Below are 19463 nucleotides of genomic sequence, written 5' to 3'. Positions count from 1 at the left end.
ATACGTACGTGTGGAACATCGGATGCAGAAGAAGCCATGATGGGACTACGTTTTCACAAGGGATCGTGCAATAACATCTTTTTGGAATGTTGATGGTCTCCTGAAAAGATTTGTTTTGTAAGTAGACTTTAAAAAGAAACTTTTCTTGCTTTCGTAAGTTTTGTTTCAGGACACTTACTCTCCGTACAGTGTCGATAAAGAATCACACAGAATGTGCGTAATCTGTGTGATCATTTTGTCGGTCGGGTTTTTTCCTTCCAATAGCAATTTGATCAAACCATTTCCATTCTGGGTTTGACAGAGTAGGGGAGAACGGTCCAAAATGCACCCCTGGGGCAAAATGGCCTCACTCATAAAATCACTCATATAATTTGTTGTAGTACATATATGAATGAATATTACCATTATAATTCATAATTAGTTATCCATCAGTGAGCTCTATTGGAATTTTTCTGCAAAATCCCTTCATATTCACTCAAATTGAACGATTTGCTATTTTTCCACCACATCCGTAAGATTGTAGTTCAATCAATTAAGAAAAAACAAACAACCATGCGTTCACCATCATTTTACATGCAATTGAGTCATTTTAGACCACCATTCGGGCGTTTTGCCCCAGGCCTATTTTTAAAACATTTTTTAAATGCGTTAGAAAGTCATGAAAACCTTATTGTTTTTAATAGGAGATCATTGTGAAATGTAGCTGGGTTTGTAAATTTTGCACCTATCCGTAGAAATGGTTGGGTATTTTTGTTTATATGGACAAAAACATCGAAAAAGCTTAAGGGGTGCATTTTGGACCGTTCTCCCCTTTATGTTGATTTCCTGTGAATTAATCAATCAATTTAGAATTACTTTATGTATATGTAGTGTTAGATACACTTGGTCAAGGTTAACTGATTTATATATATATATATTATCCGGATCAGTATTGGTTTCGTGTTCAGGCTGATAATCTTCGACTAAGTCGTCCTCAACAGCGGAAGTGTTATTCTCCTCTAGCCTTTCTTCTTCAAAAATTATGTCGTCAGCGCATTGTCTTTGTAAGTGTATCCAAATCGTTGATCTCTTCTTTAACTGAAAACAAAATTATTAACCATATTGCTTCGTTACAGGTATTTTTTAATTTCATTTAATAGTCTTGATGATAGTTTCTTTTCGACATATACTTTTATCTGCTATCATAAGGAGTCCAAAAGGAAAACGTTGTATGCAGATGGATATCTTGGGAATGTTTCATATTTTGCTCCGGCAATCCTCACGAGATACAATGCGTCCTGCCCCATACATTATTTTATCCGTGAACGGGTTATCCAAAATATCAAAAACCATCGTGAAGGTCTGTCGAGTGGCTAAGCTTTTACATATGTTCCTGAAGTTTCTACAAGTGGACCAGCGGTTTGTTTTTTTGTTCGAGTTAGATTGCTTCATATTACCACTTTATTTAATGCAGTGCACATAATGTAAAATTGGTACAGGGTCGATTCTTTTTATCGACGTAACAGTATGAGAATAAATGAATGCGCTGATTTATGAATTCCACTGTCATTCCAAATTTTATTAGATTTGTAGTAATGGCATAAAACCAATTGAACGGTCAATGGCACTTTTCCTTCAGCAATATCATGCATGGTATCCAGTGCAGTTATATGAAAATTCTGAAGTTCAAGTTCCGCACTCTGACGACGTAATTTTACCAGCTTCAAGCGCGTTCAGGGCTGCTTCATACCATTGTTTGTTACGGATTGGAAATGTTTGTAATGGATTCTGATGAAACGCTGGCCTTGGAATAGTGCAAATTCTACAGAAGTATTTTGCACTGGGGCTTAGGAGACCGAAAATTTCATGTAGAGCTAAAGTATCTCCACTCAATATTGAAACAACCGCCCGTATTTCAAATTTTTCGGTACCGTAGTATACCGTGATGCCATTCTCGAGTTGTTTCAATTCATATATCGAAGGCTGAAGAATTTTGTTGTAGTCATGTTTTTTGCATCGATTGCTGTAGCATATATAACAGGGAAAATGGAACGAAGAGAATTATTCCACTTGTCCGGGAAGTTTTGAATCTTGAAATCAAACACTAATACCTTGTGTTTATCGATATCGTGATCTGAAGTATCGGTGGGAACGAATTTGGCCTCGGGCCCCCACAAATTTTATGTACCAAAACCAACACATTTTGCACATTTTGGGGCCCTCACAAGCTGTCGGCCCCAGGGCCCCCTTCCGGCTAAATCCGGCCCTGCTGGCACAGCATTGCATATGAACCAATTCTCCTCTCAATAATTTCTTGTATTGAAAGTCGGTTTGCTAAGTTAGATATTGCAGAAGCCATTGACTGTTTCCAGTGACTGCAAGTTGAAGGAGGCAAAGCTTTTGTAGATATTTATGCTCCAATTATTGACATTAAAGTAATTGACTTGGAGTCAGAGATGCGTATTAACAGAAACAACCTCAGAGTACTAAAGAAGGAATCGGAGTGGGATTTACAATTTGTGCAAGAAAACACTGGTACACTTGCCATGGCGAATCTTCACAAGATGTTTCAAATCGCCTCCACTATTCCTGTAAGCTCGGCACCTGCTGAACGAAGTTTCTCAGCAATGTGACGCATCAAAACATGGCTTCGTACTACGATGGGACAGGATCGATTATCTTCCCTAGCTTTACTTCATATTGAATCATCATTGCTCAAAGAAGTTGGCGTTGAAGCAGTGGTGTAACAGTTTAACAAATCAGTTCGACGATTTAATGCTAATTTCAAAAAATTAGAGCAATAGACCAAAAGAATGTAAACAACACTGTTTTTCATGTTAATTTTTAAATAAAAATGATCAAAAACCTTTCGTTTTGGTTAAATGTGTGAAAAGCAAATCGTAAACTCTTGCAGGTATGTATTTTGTGTAGCAAGTACAATGGACTACCGTGGGGCATCGAAATCCGTACACTTAAGCGCACTTCGAATCAAAGGATCGAAATCCGTACAGCTATTTTTCAACTAGAAATTTAAATTGAAGCAGACTGATTGACAAAAATACCACTGTAAATAGTAGAATGCGTACCTTGAGAAGCGATGCTTTTGATTTGTATTCCGCTTAGCTTACTTTATTGATCGCAATTTGCAATTAAAACATACTTACGTTTGATGCAATCATGTTGTACACGCTTATAAATGGCGAAAAAAAACTCCGCGTTTGGTGGGTGGCGATTTGTTTTCGATTTATGTTGTTTTAATTTCAAAGCCTACTTTCCATCACAATAATGGCCTAAAAGTTTACTGTCAAGTAAGGGTGTGTGTCAAATTTTTGCAGTAAATTTCATAACAATAAATTTATCACCTGTCATAAGACGAGTTTAAACAATCCCATTGAATTCCACCACCACCATTAAGTGGTGGAATTCAATGGGATTGTTTAAACTCGTCTTATGACAGGTGAAAACATTCCACTAAAAAGCTCAAAATAATTTTCTTATCAAAATAAATTTATATTAATAAGCAATAAATTTTAATTAGTACTCGGTAAATCTGTTCAGCGGTTTCAATCGATTATAACACGGCCCAGAAAGTACAAACTACCATAGAAGGCCATATCTTTTGGAATCGTTGGTTCAAATATGGCTCAGGCAGTATTTTCAGCAATTAGGAATCATGAAGTCTAGAATGTCTCATGAAGGGGTTTGCTTGTTTCCTAAAATTGCTAAAATCCTAGAACCGGTACTCAGTAAATCTGTCTACCAATTCCAATCGGTTCAAATATGACCAAGGCAGTACAAAACGACCACAGATTGCCATAATTTATGAAATCTTGATGCGTCACATGATTTCGCTTTTTTCCGTAAAGTGACCCCGTAACAGGTTCCATTGGCCATATTTTGAACCGATCAAATTTGGTTTAGTTTATGCTTTGTTTCAATTCAAAATATCTAAAATAACCATTTCCAAAGTGTGCGTTCTAGAAAAATGGCCAAAAGCTAACACCCAATCCGAAATAATTCCGGGACCAAGTGGCCAATCCTAGATAATCATATAGCTTCTGAAATTTGAAAAATCAGCTTCTTTTGATGACAGCCAAAAAGATTTACATTTTTGTTTTCTGTGAGGTTTGTTGGTTGCTGTGAGGGTGAGATATATTAGGAGTTGGGCAATCCACTTTTAGAGTGCATTGATGACAGATATGCAAATATCGTATAACGGTTTGGTTGCCAACACTAACTAGTAAATAGCAGGCCTAGAGATGTCGTAAAATCCCGATTAATCGATTAGTTACTAATCGATTACTCTTGATTCTTGTCGATTATTGAATCGATTAATCATTGTATAGTAATCGATTCAAAACTAATCGCTATTATCACAACGATGAATCGATTAATCGAAATAATCAATTAATTTTCGACATCCTTATGATGTCGTAAAATTCTGATTAATCGATTAGTAACTAATCGATTACTCACGATTCCTCTCGATTATTGAATCGATTAATCGTTGGGTAATAATCGATTCAAAATTAATCGATTGTCACAACGATGAATCGATTAATCGAAGTAATCGATTAATTTGCGACATATCTAGCCATGTCTTTGCATCTTTCCTCGTCGGACAACGAACGGAGTCGCACGCCCGATAGGACAGCACACCCCGTGATAGCTCGTTCGGCAGAACCTGCCAAGTTGTTCCTGGTTGGAAATAATTGCTTTGTAAGTATCCTGTGGGCGTGATTGGGACATTTTTTCATCGGTTTCGACTTGTGATGTCGAAGACGCTCTGGAAGAGCGTCGGATTAATAAATTTGCTCATCGGTTTCGACTTGTAGTGTCGAAGACGCCCTGGAAGAGCGTCGGATTGAATGATTTGCACATCGGTTTCAACTTGTGATGTCGAAGACGCTATGGAAGGGCGTCGGATTGATAAATTTGCGCATCGGTTTCGACTTGTAGTGTCGAAGACGCTCTGGAAGAGCGTCGAATTGAATGATTTGCACATCGGTTTCGGTTTGTGATGTCGAAGACGCTCTGGAGGGGGTTGGATTGATAAATTGTCGAAGACGCTCTGTAAAAGCGTCGGATTAATTGTTAATCGGATTCGATTAATTGTCTATCGGATTCGACTTGTGATGTCGAAGACGCTGTGGGAAGCGTCGAAATGAATGATTTGCTCATCGGTTCGGACTTGTAGTGTCGAAGACGCTCTAGAAGAGCGTCGGATAAAATGACTTGCACATCGGTTTCGATTTCTGATGTCGAAGATGCTGGATTGACAAATGTGTTGTTTCTCAACGGTTTTTACTTTAAAAAAAAAGAGCGCCAGCATAAATGATTCGGTTTCGACATGAGATGTTGAAGCTGCTGTGGTAGAGCACTGGATTGAATGTTTTGGCTTGTGATGTCGCAGACGCTCTGGAAAAACGCCGAAAATTGGATGGACAAAATACATAACCATGCAATGGCAGGCATAAATAAAACTTTCAATTAATTACTGTGGAAATGCTAAAGAACACATAAATAGTAAACCGAGAACTAGTTGTAATGCAGAGCCATGGAAGATGAGGAGAATGAAAAAAAACTTGATCATTTTATATGAATGTTTGATTTTAGTATTCCATTATAAAAACGTTCCAATGTTGGTCTGAGAATGAAACTTTGTTCAAGGAATAGGAATATTGGATTTGCTTTTCGGGTTCATACATTGGATTTGAGTATCAGATTGGAAAATCATATTGAAATATTTGAATTCCAATTTGAATTAGGATGATTTTGAATTTAGGAATTGTTATTGGATAATGGATTGTAAAATTAGGAGAAAAAAACGCGATGTAAATAATTGTGTATAAAAATCCTAAGTCAATGTTTTTTTTTCTCTTTTTTAATGAGAGAAGAAGGGGAATGTGAGGGTGAGGTATATTAGGAGTTGGACAATCCACTGTTAGAGTGCATTGATGACAGATATACAAATATCGTATAACGGTTTGGTTGCCAACACCTAGGATAGGATGTGCCAAGTAGTCAGTAAAAATCGTACCGATTTGCTGTCACAATCGTACCGGTTGCTGATTGGTTGAAAATGACAATCGATTACTTCGATTGGTGGCGGCGCGTTTTTCGTAGGGCAGCATGTTGTTAGTTTGGCCGTGTTGCAGGTTTGTAAAGTTGATATTGAGCAAAATACGTAAATGTTTGAGTTCCAGGTTTTTGATGAAAAATAAATTTATATTGCAATGCAAATGCAATATAAATTATTCTCAAGGGCTGTAAAGGTTTAAAACTGTTGATTTTTAGCATTATCATTCACCTTTCCGTCATTTTCGATCTCAAATTCATTTTTTCAGTAGCGAAAACTTCTCTCTGTTAGTCTTTCGCTTCTTTTACATGAATAATGGATGAAACGAGAAGAAAAACATCAATTTCTGATACATGATATTTGGAAGATTTTGTACCAAATTACTTTGGCTGCACTGGCGACCACCTCGTCAGAGCAACCAACTAAAAAACAACAAGGCAGTCTCAATTGAGTTGTCACATCCTATCCTAGGCCAACACTAACTAGTAAATAGCAGGCCATGACTTTGTCTCTTTCCTTGTGGGACAACGAACGGAGTCGCACGCCCGATTAGACAGCACACCCCGTGATAGCTCGTTCGGCAGAACTAGACCGCACAGTTGCGAAAGGAATTCATTAGGAACCATCAACTCTTTGAAAGTTGTTGTTCGTGCTGCTTGGGAATGGATGTCACTAATATTCACAGACATTCTTCTTTATTAACACCCTATATTGTTACACAGTTATGTTCGAATACCCCAAACACGTTCTACTTTTGACACGCAACTGAATCCAACTTAATTCATTTGGCTTATCCAAATTAAACATAAACGAACTTTCTGAGCTAAGCAATTCGATTCAAATTAGTTTCAACTTTTCAGCCTTACAATCTTCCTAGAGCTAAATTTGCCTTTTTAGGATTGTGGATCTACATGATTTTTGCAGTTTAGATTTTACATCATAAGAGATTTGAGCATTTTCGCTCTGGAAGCCTATGTACTAGAACATTTTTGTTTTCGCTCCGAAAAATGTTTGCCAGTGAATAAGACTTCGTATCAAAATGTTCAACAAATCTGCATTATAACCGCACTGTTGACCGATATGTCTAGAATTGTTTTTAACTTTCTATTAGTTTGAAAGCTAATAGAATAAAAGAAATGATATTAAAATTAAAATGAATTTCACCATAATGCGTCGGTTCCAACGATTGTTTGCCTGAATCAAACTGAAAAAAATGTTAGACATACAAATATTTAAACACCCACTAAAAAGTTTCTTGTTATTCAAGATTCACAGTAAACAACATAATCAAAGACCAGCTTCAGCCATTATGCGACAGGCAACTACATTTAATAGAAATGCGAACAAACATGAAAATTAAACTGTCTTATTATCTCATTCATCCCCATAAACCTGAGATACAACTCATTACCGAAACATGAACCAGCATCATTACTGTTTTTTCTAACAAGAAGCCAGTTAACAACAATTATCGCCACCTGCATTGAAAATCAACCAGCCCGCATAGAACCTCTGCATCCCGTCATAATCTGTTTGTTTTAATTCATGAGAAATAACCAATTCAAATTTTCCCCGAAAACTACACCCATTTGACGACGGATGGTGTAGTTAATCTTTTTGCTCCCTGCTCTCGCATAGAATAAAAAAAACACACAAAACAATGGAATTAATTATCCATAAATCTAGCTCCCATCCAAATGCGACCTACAATACAATACTGGCCGCACCGTCGTCCTCGGGAGCAGCCAAACCATCTCTACAGAAGCTAGAAGAAATTAAATTTCCAACATCGCCGTTGTACTTAGAATTTCAAATTACCTTAGCAACGAACCAGAGAAAACACGAGTATTTTAATGGGCTCCATCATTCATGGTGTTCCGAATTATTTGATTTTAAACCACATCCAACTGTACAAGCCATGCTGAGATGGTTTCAAAAAAACGCAGTGACTCTTGCCTTCGAGTACGACAGCCGAACCGCAATCATGATGATCGTACCACGACGACCAGCGTGGATCGACCAATGCGCATCCAGCTCGGGCAGGCGCAGGTGCATTTCTCACGATGCAGTCGTAAATTGTTTCGTTAATGCCCTCTAGGGCGAGCCGCTTTTTCTTCGAACGTCTTTTGTTAATGATCGCTGCTGTGCCTAAAGAGAAGAAGGAACAAACGCGATCATCGACGCCAAGATCGCGTGGCGTGCTGAGATCGGGAACGATCGGGTCCATTCGGCGGTGTTGAGTGACCCGAAGATGGGATGGGAAACGAACGTAAAGCCGAGAGAGTGAGCGCTCGCAGGTAATACGATCGTCATTTTTCGGTTTTTTGGTTACGGGAACGAAGATGATGCGATCCTCGTTAGGAAGGATAGATCAAAAACAAATGTAGCCGGCGAGTGTAGGACAGAAAAGGAAAGAGGAGAGTTGTTTGTTGTCGTTCGGTTTCGTTCGATCTCAAGCGTTGGGATCGGGATGCATCTCTTAAAAGGGCATGCATCCTGGTGAGGGAGTTTAGTTTTCAGTTTCGTTTCGGGCAGTGCAGATCTGCATCCAAAGACAGTGCTTCAAAACTGAATTTAAGTTTTCAAAAGTGCATTTTACTTGCTTGGAAGGAAGAAAAGCAAACAAGAGACTACAATGAAAGTGGTGATCATTAATGTGTTGATCGTGGCGCTTTTGGCGCCACAAGTGGCGAACGCTGTGTCGTTCTGTCCAAATCGGTGCGTGTGTGACGACGTTAAACTGCACGTGACTTGCGGTGAAGGCGAATTGGATGTGTTACCGATCGCGTTGAATCCGGCCATCCAGCGGTTGGTGATAAAGTTTAATCGAATTAAGGCGATCGACTCGTCAATCCAGTTCTACTCAGAGCTTACGATGTTGGATTTGAGCTACAATCACCTCCTCGGAGTTCCGGAGCGGATTTTCCTGTACCAGAAGCAGCTGCTGCAGCTTCACTTGAACAACAACAAAATTGGAGTGATTACCAATAAAACATTCCATGGATTAAACGAGCTGCGAGTGCTAAATGTGCGTGGGAATTTTATCAACGAGGTGACGGAAAACATGTTTACAACTTTACCAAAATTGGAAGAGCTGAATCTTGGTCAGAACCGCATTGAAGTTTTGCATCCCAAGGCATTCGAGGGGTTAACGAGTTTGAGAATCCTGCACTTAGACGATAACTCGATAAATATGATTCCGAGTTTGTCTCTACACCCTTTGAACATGCTTGCGGAGTTATATCTCGGAATGAACAACTTGAACCAGATTCAGCCGGGAGCGTTTGAAGGATTGAAACAGCTGAGACGCTTGGACGTGCGCGGATCAATGTTGATCAACATTACAATTGGCACCTTTCGTGGTCTGGAGAACCTACGGTCGCTAGATGTGTCCGACAATCATCTACTCAAAGTTCCCACGGTTCAGCTGAGCGGACTGAAGCGTTTGGAGGAGCTGAAGATTGGGCAGAACGACTTCGACATCATCCCAGAAGGCGCTTTCTACGGGTTGTTCAGCTTACGAAAGATTGACATTTCCGGATCGCTAAACCTGAAACGAGTTCAAGCGGGTGCTTTTTCGGCCAATACAAATCTCGACACCATCGTGATCGCATCTAACAAGATTCTGTCGGACATTGAGGAAGGCGCATTTTCTGGACTTCCACACATCGAGAACGTTATCTTGCGAGACAATGCGATTCGCAGCGTACGCGAGGAGCTTCTTCCGTGGAAACAACTGCGCAACTTTGACATTTCTGAGAATCCGTTGGTCTGCAATTGTCATCTGCAGTGGTTGAGGAATTTGCTGAGACAGAAGGCAATCGAAACGGAGCAGAGTCAAGTCATCTGTGAATACCCTGAGCGGCTACGCGGCGAAGCATTACGTGAGATCAATTCCGAACTTCTGGGATGTCATCAACGCCCATCACGAGAAAGAGCAGTAGTAGGAGCAGTTGTGGTTGCTTCTGCCGCTTCCGTGGCTACCTTCGTTCTAGTGGCCTATCGTCTTCGCCACAGATTGGTCGACATGCTGGGACCAAACTGGCACAACAAACGCAACTCACTCAAGGAGGAGAAGGATTTGGAGTTTGGAAAGTGTTTCGAAGAGATTGAATATCATGAACCGAATTTCAACGTCTACAGCTACCATTGCCAACACCAAGTGCAGCAGCATCTACCATCCTGCCCTCAACGAACGTTTGACCACCACATCTACGAGATGCCGATTCCAGTTTCCGACCTGTGAAACTTTCATCACCGAAAGGACCATTCAGGTCGTGGATAATCATCACGCTGAACTCGCACTCACTGGAGGGCCTCACTTCCGGTCTTCAATTTGCATGCTCGACAACAGAGACACACGGATCGCTCGAAGGCTTTTTTGAGAAGCAGCAGCTTGCCATTTTACGTACCGCAGCATCGGCAATGGTGGGATCCCGTCGCGAAGAATTTGAATATTAACTGTTCATCAACATCAAACGGGGTTAGGGGACTGGTTCGTCTCGGTAAAGTATGCCCCCGTCATCCCAACGGGGACGAAGAAAAAGGAACATGAGAAAAATAAATGAGTTCATTAATTTATTTTAAAAACAATCATAAAAGTTTTCTTCATTTCTCTCTATCCATCCGTTTGCCCGCCACTGCCACCGGGTTTTGTCGTTTGCTTCGTATATTTGACCATTGTCCTTCTTGCCTGTGGTGGTTTAATCCTGGTCTATCTCGGCTTCTGACCTTTTTTTTGTTGACCGTTGAGAAGTCCTTTTTTATTCGGACAAGATTTATGTCGCTTTTCCCCTGCTGAGTCGAATCTGACCATTGAATCGCCTTTGAGAAGTGTGTGAATTTCCCAGCTACGCTTTTTTCAACACTCCAAACAAGCCCGAAAAATTCCCAACCCAGATCGTCGCTAGCTGATACTCCACACTCTTCCATCAAAGCGGCATAACCAGAAAACATCCGAAATGGACTTGGATTTCAGCTAGCGTGAGGATAAAAAAAAGGAAGGACGAAATCCCAGTCGAATTTCTCACACGCTTTTGTCCTGCGAGCAGCGAGAAGTAGGTATATTTGTGCGCCCTGCCCGTAGCCAGTAAGTAGATTCACATTACAGGGCCTCTTCACAACAGCACTTCTCCTGGCAGGCAGGTCGAGCAACACAAAAGAGGTCCTTTGCTTCGTTTTCATGGTGCTTTTGCTTTTGTGCCTTGTACGGTTTAGTTTGAGAGATTTGCTCGGAGATTGCTTTTCGATTGCATTGCGTTCTCGGTTCCACCTCACCAGCAGCCGGGGCGACCCTCCCATCAAATCTTCACTTGTCCTTCGATAAAGGAAAATAGCAGAAAAGAATCGACGAGTTTTGATGGCTGGTGTAAGGAATTGGACCATCAAGTAGCAACGATGAAAACGTTGACGACGATTGCGACAAAAGAAGAAATAATTCAAACCCATAAGATTAGTCTTGCGTTGAAAACAACCTGTTCGAAGGATTTCTTTCTTCTCAAGGATCCTACACTCTTTAGGCGCGTTCTGCACTGTTTGAATCCGTGCTTTGATTTCGGTTTTATTCTATTCCCATGAATGATTGTTTGCGGAACGAAGCATTCAGGTTTCTGGAGAAGTAAATGGTGGAACTAATGGTGGGAAAGTGGAATGAAATATGTTAAGGTATCGGATGGTGATGGTTTCTTAAAGCGTAACCGATAAGAACTTTATTTTATGGAACTCGAATTGTCGCCAATACATCAACTAATTCGAACCATTTCAACATTTTGAAATTTACAGCAATTACACTATGCATAATAATCGCCCACGAATGCTGGCTGTTATTCCTCTCTTCATGTTTGCACTGAGGACGCTTTTCATGCGGTTTGTTTTTGCCTTTGAATTTAATGAAGCATTGAGTTGACCCCACAACAAACCGAATAAAAAACAAATGGTAGGTATTAGAACAGTCAAGCGAATCCACATTGTTTATTATCGAGAACTACACAGAATATACAACAGTCTCTGACCACTGTACTGCACTATCTGGCGTTGGTTAAACCTTATGCGGCCAACAAAAAAAACTAATTTTGACAGTTTTGGAAACAGAAACTCATATACTTTTTGCCCGTTGTCGAGGTTTACAGCTCATGTCTATGGTTATCCAAGAAATCTTTGAAGTAAGGCTTAAGAGTCTACACGCGTAACCAAAGGCCATTCAACCAGTTTCAAATATGCTACAAGCTCTTTGCGCTTCTTAGAATTGAAGGTGTTCACAGTATATGCTTCGGGTAATGCAAAAATCCCTGAAATGAGGTCTTAGTCATCCGAGAAATCTCTGGAGTAAAGCCTAAAGATCTACTCGCGTAACCAAAGGTATATTATGCAAATTCAAATACGGTACATGCTCTTTGTGGTACTTAGCATAGAATGCGTTCACAGTATATGTTCCGAGTCATCCAAGAAATCTCTGGAGTAAGGCCTTAAGGTCTACACTCATAACCATGGGTCTATGAACTTGTCTCAAAAGTGGTACACGCTTTTTGCGCATCTTGAAATCAAATGTGATCACTACATATGTTTTGCGCTATCGAAGAAATTTCTCGGATAAGCCCTCTGGCGCCTTCATTGCATATGTTCATGGTCATCCAAGAAAACCCTGGAAAAAGCCTTCAGGTCTACACGCGTAACCAAAGATCTATCAGATTTTTTCAAAAGTGTTACATGCCCTTTGTGGTACATAGAAAAGATTGCGTCCATTGCATAGGTTCATGGTCATCCAAGAAAACCCTGGAATAGGCCTTTAAATCTGCATGGGTACCCAGAGATCTTTTGGCTTGTTTCAAAAGTGGTATATACCCTTTGTGGTACATAGAATAGAATACGTCCATTGCATATGTTTATGGTCTTCCAAGAAAATGTTAGAATAGGCCTCAGGATCTTCACACGTAACCAGATACCTTTCGGATTGTTTCAAAAGTGGCATATGCCCTTTGTGGTACATAGAATAAACCGCTTTCATTGCACTTGAACAATCCTCAGGAACTTCACGCGTAACCAGAGCTCTTTCGGCCTATTTGAATAGTTCTACATGCCTTTTATGGTACGTAGAATAGAATGCACCCATTTCAAATGTTCATGGTCATCCAAGAAAACCCTGGAGTAAGGCATTAGGATCTACACCAGAGCCTGTTTTAAATTTGGTACATGCCTTTGGGGTTCTAGAATAAAATGCGTTCATGGCATATGCTAATGGTCATCCTAGAAATTTATGGAGTAAGACTTCTAGGCTTACACGAATATCTAGAGGGTCTTTAAAGTCACTCCTTACGGAATCCAAGTTTCAAAGTGCTCGCGTTTTCGGGGGCACACCACTCGATACGGAAGTAACGCACAACTGTCATTTTTATTATTCCACGCATGCTGCGACGCAGCAAAGCTAAATCAACAAAAATGACAGTTGTGCGCTGCCTCCGTATCGATTGGTGTGCCCCCGAAAACGCGAGCACTTTGAAACTTGGATTCCGTGAGGAGTGTCCTTAATCTAATTTTAATATGGTACATGATCTTTGCGATATTAGCCCGTTAACTTTTATTGCATCTGACGTCGATTAACAACCGTTTGACGTCTAGAGTGCGTTGCAGTTATCGAACGGCATTCGATAACTGAAAAGTAAATATTTTGCAGTTATCGAACGGCTACTGTACTAGGAATGCGTACATTCACTCAGATGAGGTTGACCCGATTTTGTCACTCCCAGATTTTGTCTACCCCTGATTTTGCCTAACCCTTCACTGCCTGTAGCTTATTATGAATCATTTATGAGTACCTGTTAATAAGTTTGTGAGTCTCTTCGACAAAAAAATACGAATTCCATTCACGTATTTTGCCTTGCTACGGAGCCCACGACAATGAAAATAACTACTTAAAATACAAACATATACCAAGAAGAGGTCTCACAACTTGTTTATTTTCAAATAACTGCCTCCATTAAGGAGGTTGATCCATCGACCTTGACTCTATTTCATAGACTATCTGGAGCTCAAGACAACAACAAGAACTACTTGGAACACAAACATATACCAAGATGGGGTTTCAAAACTTGTTTATTCTTCGATAACTGCCTCCATTACGGAGATTGATTTACAGAACTTCGGTGGGGTTTGATCCCACGAAACCAGTACGCTAGACAGGTGTTTTCCCTACTAAGCTACGAAGGACCTCCGTCGTCCTCCGCAGCTTAGTGGGTACTGATGAAACCAAATTCACAGCACCGGGCATGTAGCCGAGCTCTCGCAATACATTCTCAGAACTAACTCTCTCATATATGTTTTTGTACAATGCCAACCAAGTAGGATGAGTATTTAGTATTATCTGGCTCCTACACACTTGCTTCATCAACAACGGCGCTCGATGAAGGAGGGTTGTGTGAGATTGTGCCAGTTGGTCGTCAGATCCCAACCCGACCACATAAGCGAAGAGGGATCGCCTTTCGAGTTCAGTACATTCAAAGTTAATTGCCTATGTTCCGGGTATTGAGCCAGCCGGATTGAAAATTAATTGCTATGTCTGAAACTCGATTTTGCATATGCACAACATGTGATAGATGAAGTTCGGAAAAGGTATTGGAGGAAAACCGCTACCTTCCGTCCTTCCCAGTTGTTCTTCAATAACTGCGTCCGTTACGGAGGTTGATACACCGACCTTGACCCTATGGAGTTCGTAGACTTCCTGGAACCCACGACAACAACAAGAACTACTTGGAATACAAACATATACCAAGAAAGGGTAACGCTACTTGTTTATTCTTCGATAACTGCCTCCATTACGAAGATTGATCCACAGACCTAGACTCTATGGAGTTCGTAGACTTCATGGAACCAATAATAATAAGAACTACTTGGAATACAAACAAATACCATGAAGGCGTCACACAACTTGATTATTCTTCTATAACTGCCTCCGTTACCAAGGTAGAACCCCATACCTTGACTCTATGGAGTTCGTAGACTACCTGGAGTCCTCGACAACAACAAGAACTACTTGGAATACACACATATACCAAGAAGGGGTCACGCTACTTGTTTATTCTTCGATAACTGCCGCCATTACGGAGATAGATCCGAAGATCTTGACTGTATGGAGTTCGTAGACTACCTGGAACTCACGAAAACAACAAGAACTACATGAAATACAAACATATACCAAGAAGGGGTCACACAACTTGTTTATTCTTCAATAACTGCCTCGATTACGGAGGTTGATCCACCAACCTTGAATCTATGGAGTTCGTAGACTACCTGGAGCCAACGACAACAACAAGAACTACTTGAAATACAAACATATATCAAGAAAGGGTCTCAAAACTTGTTTATTCTTCAAACGCTGCCTCCGTTACCGAGGTCGATCCCCAGGCCTTGACTCTATGGAGTTCGTAGACTACCTGGAGTCCTCGACAACAACAAGAACTACTTGGAATACACACATATGCCAAGAAGGGGTCACGCAACTTGTTTATTCTTCGATAACTGCTTCCATTACGGAGATTGATCCGAAGATCTTAACTGTATGGAGTTTGTAGACAACCTGGAACTCACGACAACAACAAGAAATACAAACATATACCAAGAAGGGGTAACGCAACTTGTTTATTTTTCGATAAACGCCTCCATTACGGAGATTTTTCCGAAGACCTTGACTGTATGGAGTTCGTAGACTACCTGGAACTCACAAAAACAACAAGAACTACATGAAAAACAAACATATGCCAAGAAGGGGTCACACAACTTGTTTATTCTTCGATAACTGCCTCCATTACGGAGATTGATTCGAAGACCTTGACTGTGTGGAGTTCGTAGACTACCTGGAACTCACGACAACAATAGGAACTACATGAAAAACAGATATATATCAAGAAGGGGTTACACAACTTGTTTATTCTTCATTAACTGCCTCCATTACGGAGGTTGATCCACAGACCTTGAATTTATGAAGTTTGTAGACTACATGGAACCAATGACAACAACAAGAATTACCTGGAATACAAACAGATACCAAGAAGGGGTCACACAACTTGTTTATTCTTCAATAACTGCCTCCGTTACTGAGGTTGATCCACAGATCTTGACTCTATGGAGTTCGTAGACTGCCTGGAGCCCACGTCAACAACAAGAACTACTTAGAATACAAACATATACCAAGAAGAAGTCACGCAACTTGTTTATTCTTCGTTAACTGCCTCCATTACGGAGATTGATGCGAAGACCTTGACTGTATGGAGCTCGTAGACTACCTGGAATCAATGACAGCAACAAGAACTACTTGGAATGCAAACATGTTTTAAGAAAAGGTCATTGGATGACTCGGAACATATACTGTGAAAGCATTATATGCTAAGCACCATAAAGAGCATGTACCGTTTTGGAATTTGCACGATAGACCTCTGGTAACGTTAGCAGACCATAAGATCTTATTCCAGGGATTTTTTGGATGGCTGAGGCCTTACTCCAGGGGTTTTTGGAGAACCAGAATATATACTGTGAACACCGACTATTCTAAGAAGCGCAATGAGCATGTAATATATTTGAAACTGGTTGATAGTCCTTCGGTTACGTGTGTAGACTCTTAAGCCTTACTTCAAAGATTTCTTGTATAACCATGGACAAAAACTGTAAACCTTGACAATGGGGAAAAAGCATATGAGTTTCTGTTTCTAAAACTGTCAAAATTATCAAAATCGGTCGAAAATTGTTAAAGTTATGAAAATATCAATTTAGTGGAACACGGGTACCCTGTCGGCCATCCACGTGGTAAAAAAAATCAGATGCCCCTCCCCACGTCCCTCCTCACTGTATCAACGTGATTTCCTCACAGATGCTACATTTTATGGAGTTCTTAGATGTCACCGAGTTTCAGCTTTCAGCTATAAAAATTCATTGAAATATCACCACTTGAATTTGAAAAAGGAACACGGGTACCCCGTCGGCCGCATAAGGGTTAAACTACGCCCAACGTGATGCCGCCAGTGCACAATACTCGGAAGTCGTTATTTAATGATCTTAATTGGTTTATGATCTAAATAGTGTTTTCACTCTTCAGAGAAAAAAAAATCTCAAAAACATTGCTCATATTTGAGTGGATTTTATTTTTCAATAATTTAAAAAAGGGGAAAATTTAATTGTTTTCCTCAACGTGATAGAAAAAAAGTTTCATGGCCAAAGTTGTAGATCTCACTGAACAAAAGATTCATCCTATGAGTAACTGAAAACTGGGGTGGCATTGTGCATCTCGAATCGAATCACTCGATTCGTACGTTTTTGCATTCGTTTCGAAAAAATTGCGGCATTATGTGTTTCGTTCGACTTCATTCAGTCGCAGTACAAGATTTCGTACAAGTACAAGACTAGCTCAATCGAGTATGTTCTGTCAAACGAAATGTAAACAGAGCGAATAAGAGACAGCTGTCTCCATGTTTAGTATGCCGCCCGCTGGAGAGACAACCTTTAGCGCATGGCGAATGTGAGTAAACAGAGAGAATAAGAGTAATTTTATCTGCGTGAAGCATGTTGCCTGTTGGAAAGGCATCCTTCAGGGCATGAATTGGCAGTTTATTTATAAACAAGCAAATTGTGCTCAATGACCATAAAAAGGAATATTATTTATTTAGCAGTTGCAGTTGTCGATTAAAACATTATGCCGATACGATATGTTTAGTAAATTGAGATATTGTTAGAACACAAATTAGGGTATGATGGGGCAATATGGGTCACCTTTAAATACTGCAATTAATATTGTTTTTATTTCCAATATTGAATTACACACAGATAGATAGCTTTATTGCCAATAATATATTGAATGAAAAATAATTTTTAAGCCTTGGATGAAGAAATGGCTCTACATTTTAAAATGTCTGCAAATTCTTACGAAAACAAGCCGTCTAAGTATTGCTTTCTTAAAAACAAAAAATATACATTTTCAATAAACAAATTAACATCATTATGTCAAAAGTAACCTTAAAATGATTAAACCAGCAATGGAAAATATGTTTTGAATACGAACTATGCTCTTCAGTATGTGCTGACCCATCTTGCCCCATTTGTAAGTTCATGTTAGAATGTCTAATAAAATTCATTTATTTCAACGCAGTTAGTATAACATCACCTACATTACTTATAATACTTTCACTATGTTACTAAAAATGTTTAAATTTTACATTGCTCGATGAGATTACACGTTTTATAGAAAGTATGTTTCGCATAAGAAACAATGCTGAAAAATATTTTACCTTGCCATACTCTACAAAAATAAAATTTTATCATCAAATCGAGTGATATTAAAGTAGAACCAAATTATTCCTCTTACAAAGTCATAATCTCCACATTAAAATGTACACGATGCTCAAAAACGGCCCTGACCCATCTTACCCCGTGACCAATCTTGCCCCGCCTAACCCTATAAGTTTTATGTTTATTCGAGTTTATGCCACAGATCCAATTTTGAGCTGAATAATTTAAAGCTATTCGATAATAAATTACTTTGATGTTTCCATGTGTTTTAGTTAAATGCACTTGGGTTATCTCTTGCACGTTTTTGCCTTTCTCGTTCAACAAAGTTGTACCGAAAGGCTATCATTTCACTCCAAAATCGAACTTTTTATAGAAGTCTCGGAGACCCATAATGTTATATACCAATCGACTCAGCTCGTCGAACTGAACAAATGTCTGTCTGTCCGTGTGTATGTGTGTGTGTGTGTGTGCACACGAAAACCGAAAAACATTAGCCAATTTTTCATATAGTAATTCTTAACCGATTTTCTCGCAACAAGTTGCATTCGACAGGGGACAAAGCCTTGTTGATCACTATTGAATTTGATAACGATCGACCTATGCGTTCAAAAGTTATTAAGAAAATGTAATCAAACTGTATAAGCGCCATATAAGGTAGGTGTCTTGGCTAAATGCGAGAAAGGCAGTATCACCACTTGATGAGTTAAGTTAACTATTAACTCAACTATTTTTACATAGATTTTGGAATAAACCCGTTTTTACGCAGATTTTCCCCATCGATTTTTTACGCGGTTATCGAAATAGTCATGAAATACGTAAAAACAGCAAAAAAATTTTTAGTTGAAGTCGTTTTTACGCGAATTTCGGGATAATTAGAGATTTTATATTGTCTGAAAACTATAAAAGAAGGTATACTAATAACATTCTTTCCTTCAAGATACTATAATGAGCATGAGCATGAGCATGAGCATGATTGACCGCCCACGGTTGCTCCTCCGTTATTGCCAGGTCAGCTGTAATTACACAGAGAACCAACAGATGATGTTTGGGACTAACTTCATCTTCAATGTGTAAGAACTGGTGACCTCAAATTAAGCAATACCAGCGCCGGCCGTGTCCGAATGCAGGTCAATTAGGG

At 39.7% G+C, this 19463-nt stretch overlaps 1 protein-coding gene and 1 long non-coding RNA gene across 2 annotated transcripts in view; both read left to right on the top strand.

Annotated features, from left to right (window-relative positions):
• LOC134220972 (uncharacterized) overlaps window positions 1–19463 on the top strand; it is a 357919-nt gene that overhangs the window by 37271 nt on the left and 301185 nt on the right. The gene's annotated exons all lie outside the window — the stretch shown is intronic.
• Window positions 8562–10659, top strand: LOC134220971 (leucine-rich repeats and immunoglobulin-like domains protein 1). Its single transcript, XM_062700131.1, has one exon. The coding sequence runs from the start codon at window positions 8694–8696 to the stop codon at window positions 10302–10304; it is 1611 nt and encodes a 536-aa protein (XP_062556115.1). The 5' UTR covers window positions 8562–8693; the 3' UTR covers window positions 10305–10659.

The sequence above is a fragment of the Armigeres subalbatus genome, chromosome 3 (assembly GCF_024139115.2).
Source record: "Armigeres subalbatus isolate Guangzhou_Male chromosome 3, GZ_Asu_2, whole genome shotgun sequence".
Taxonomy (NCBI): domain Eukaryota; kingdom Metazoa; phylum Arthropoda; class Insecta; order Diptera; family Culicidae; genus Armigeres; species Armigeres subalbatus.
This window is presented reverse-complemented; position numbering and strand designations above follow the sequence as displayed.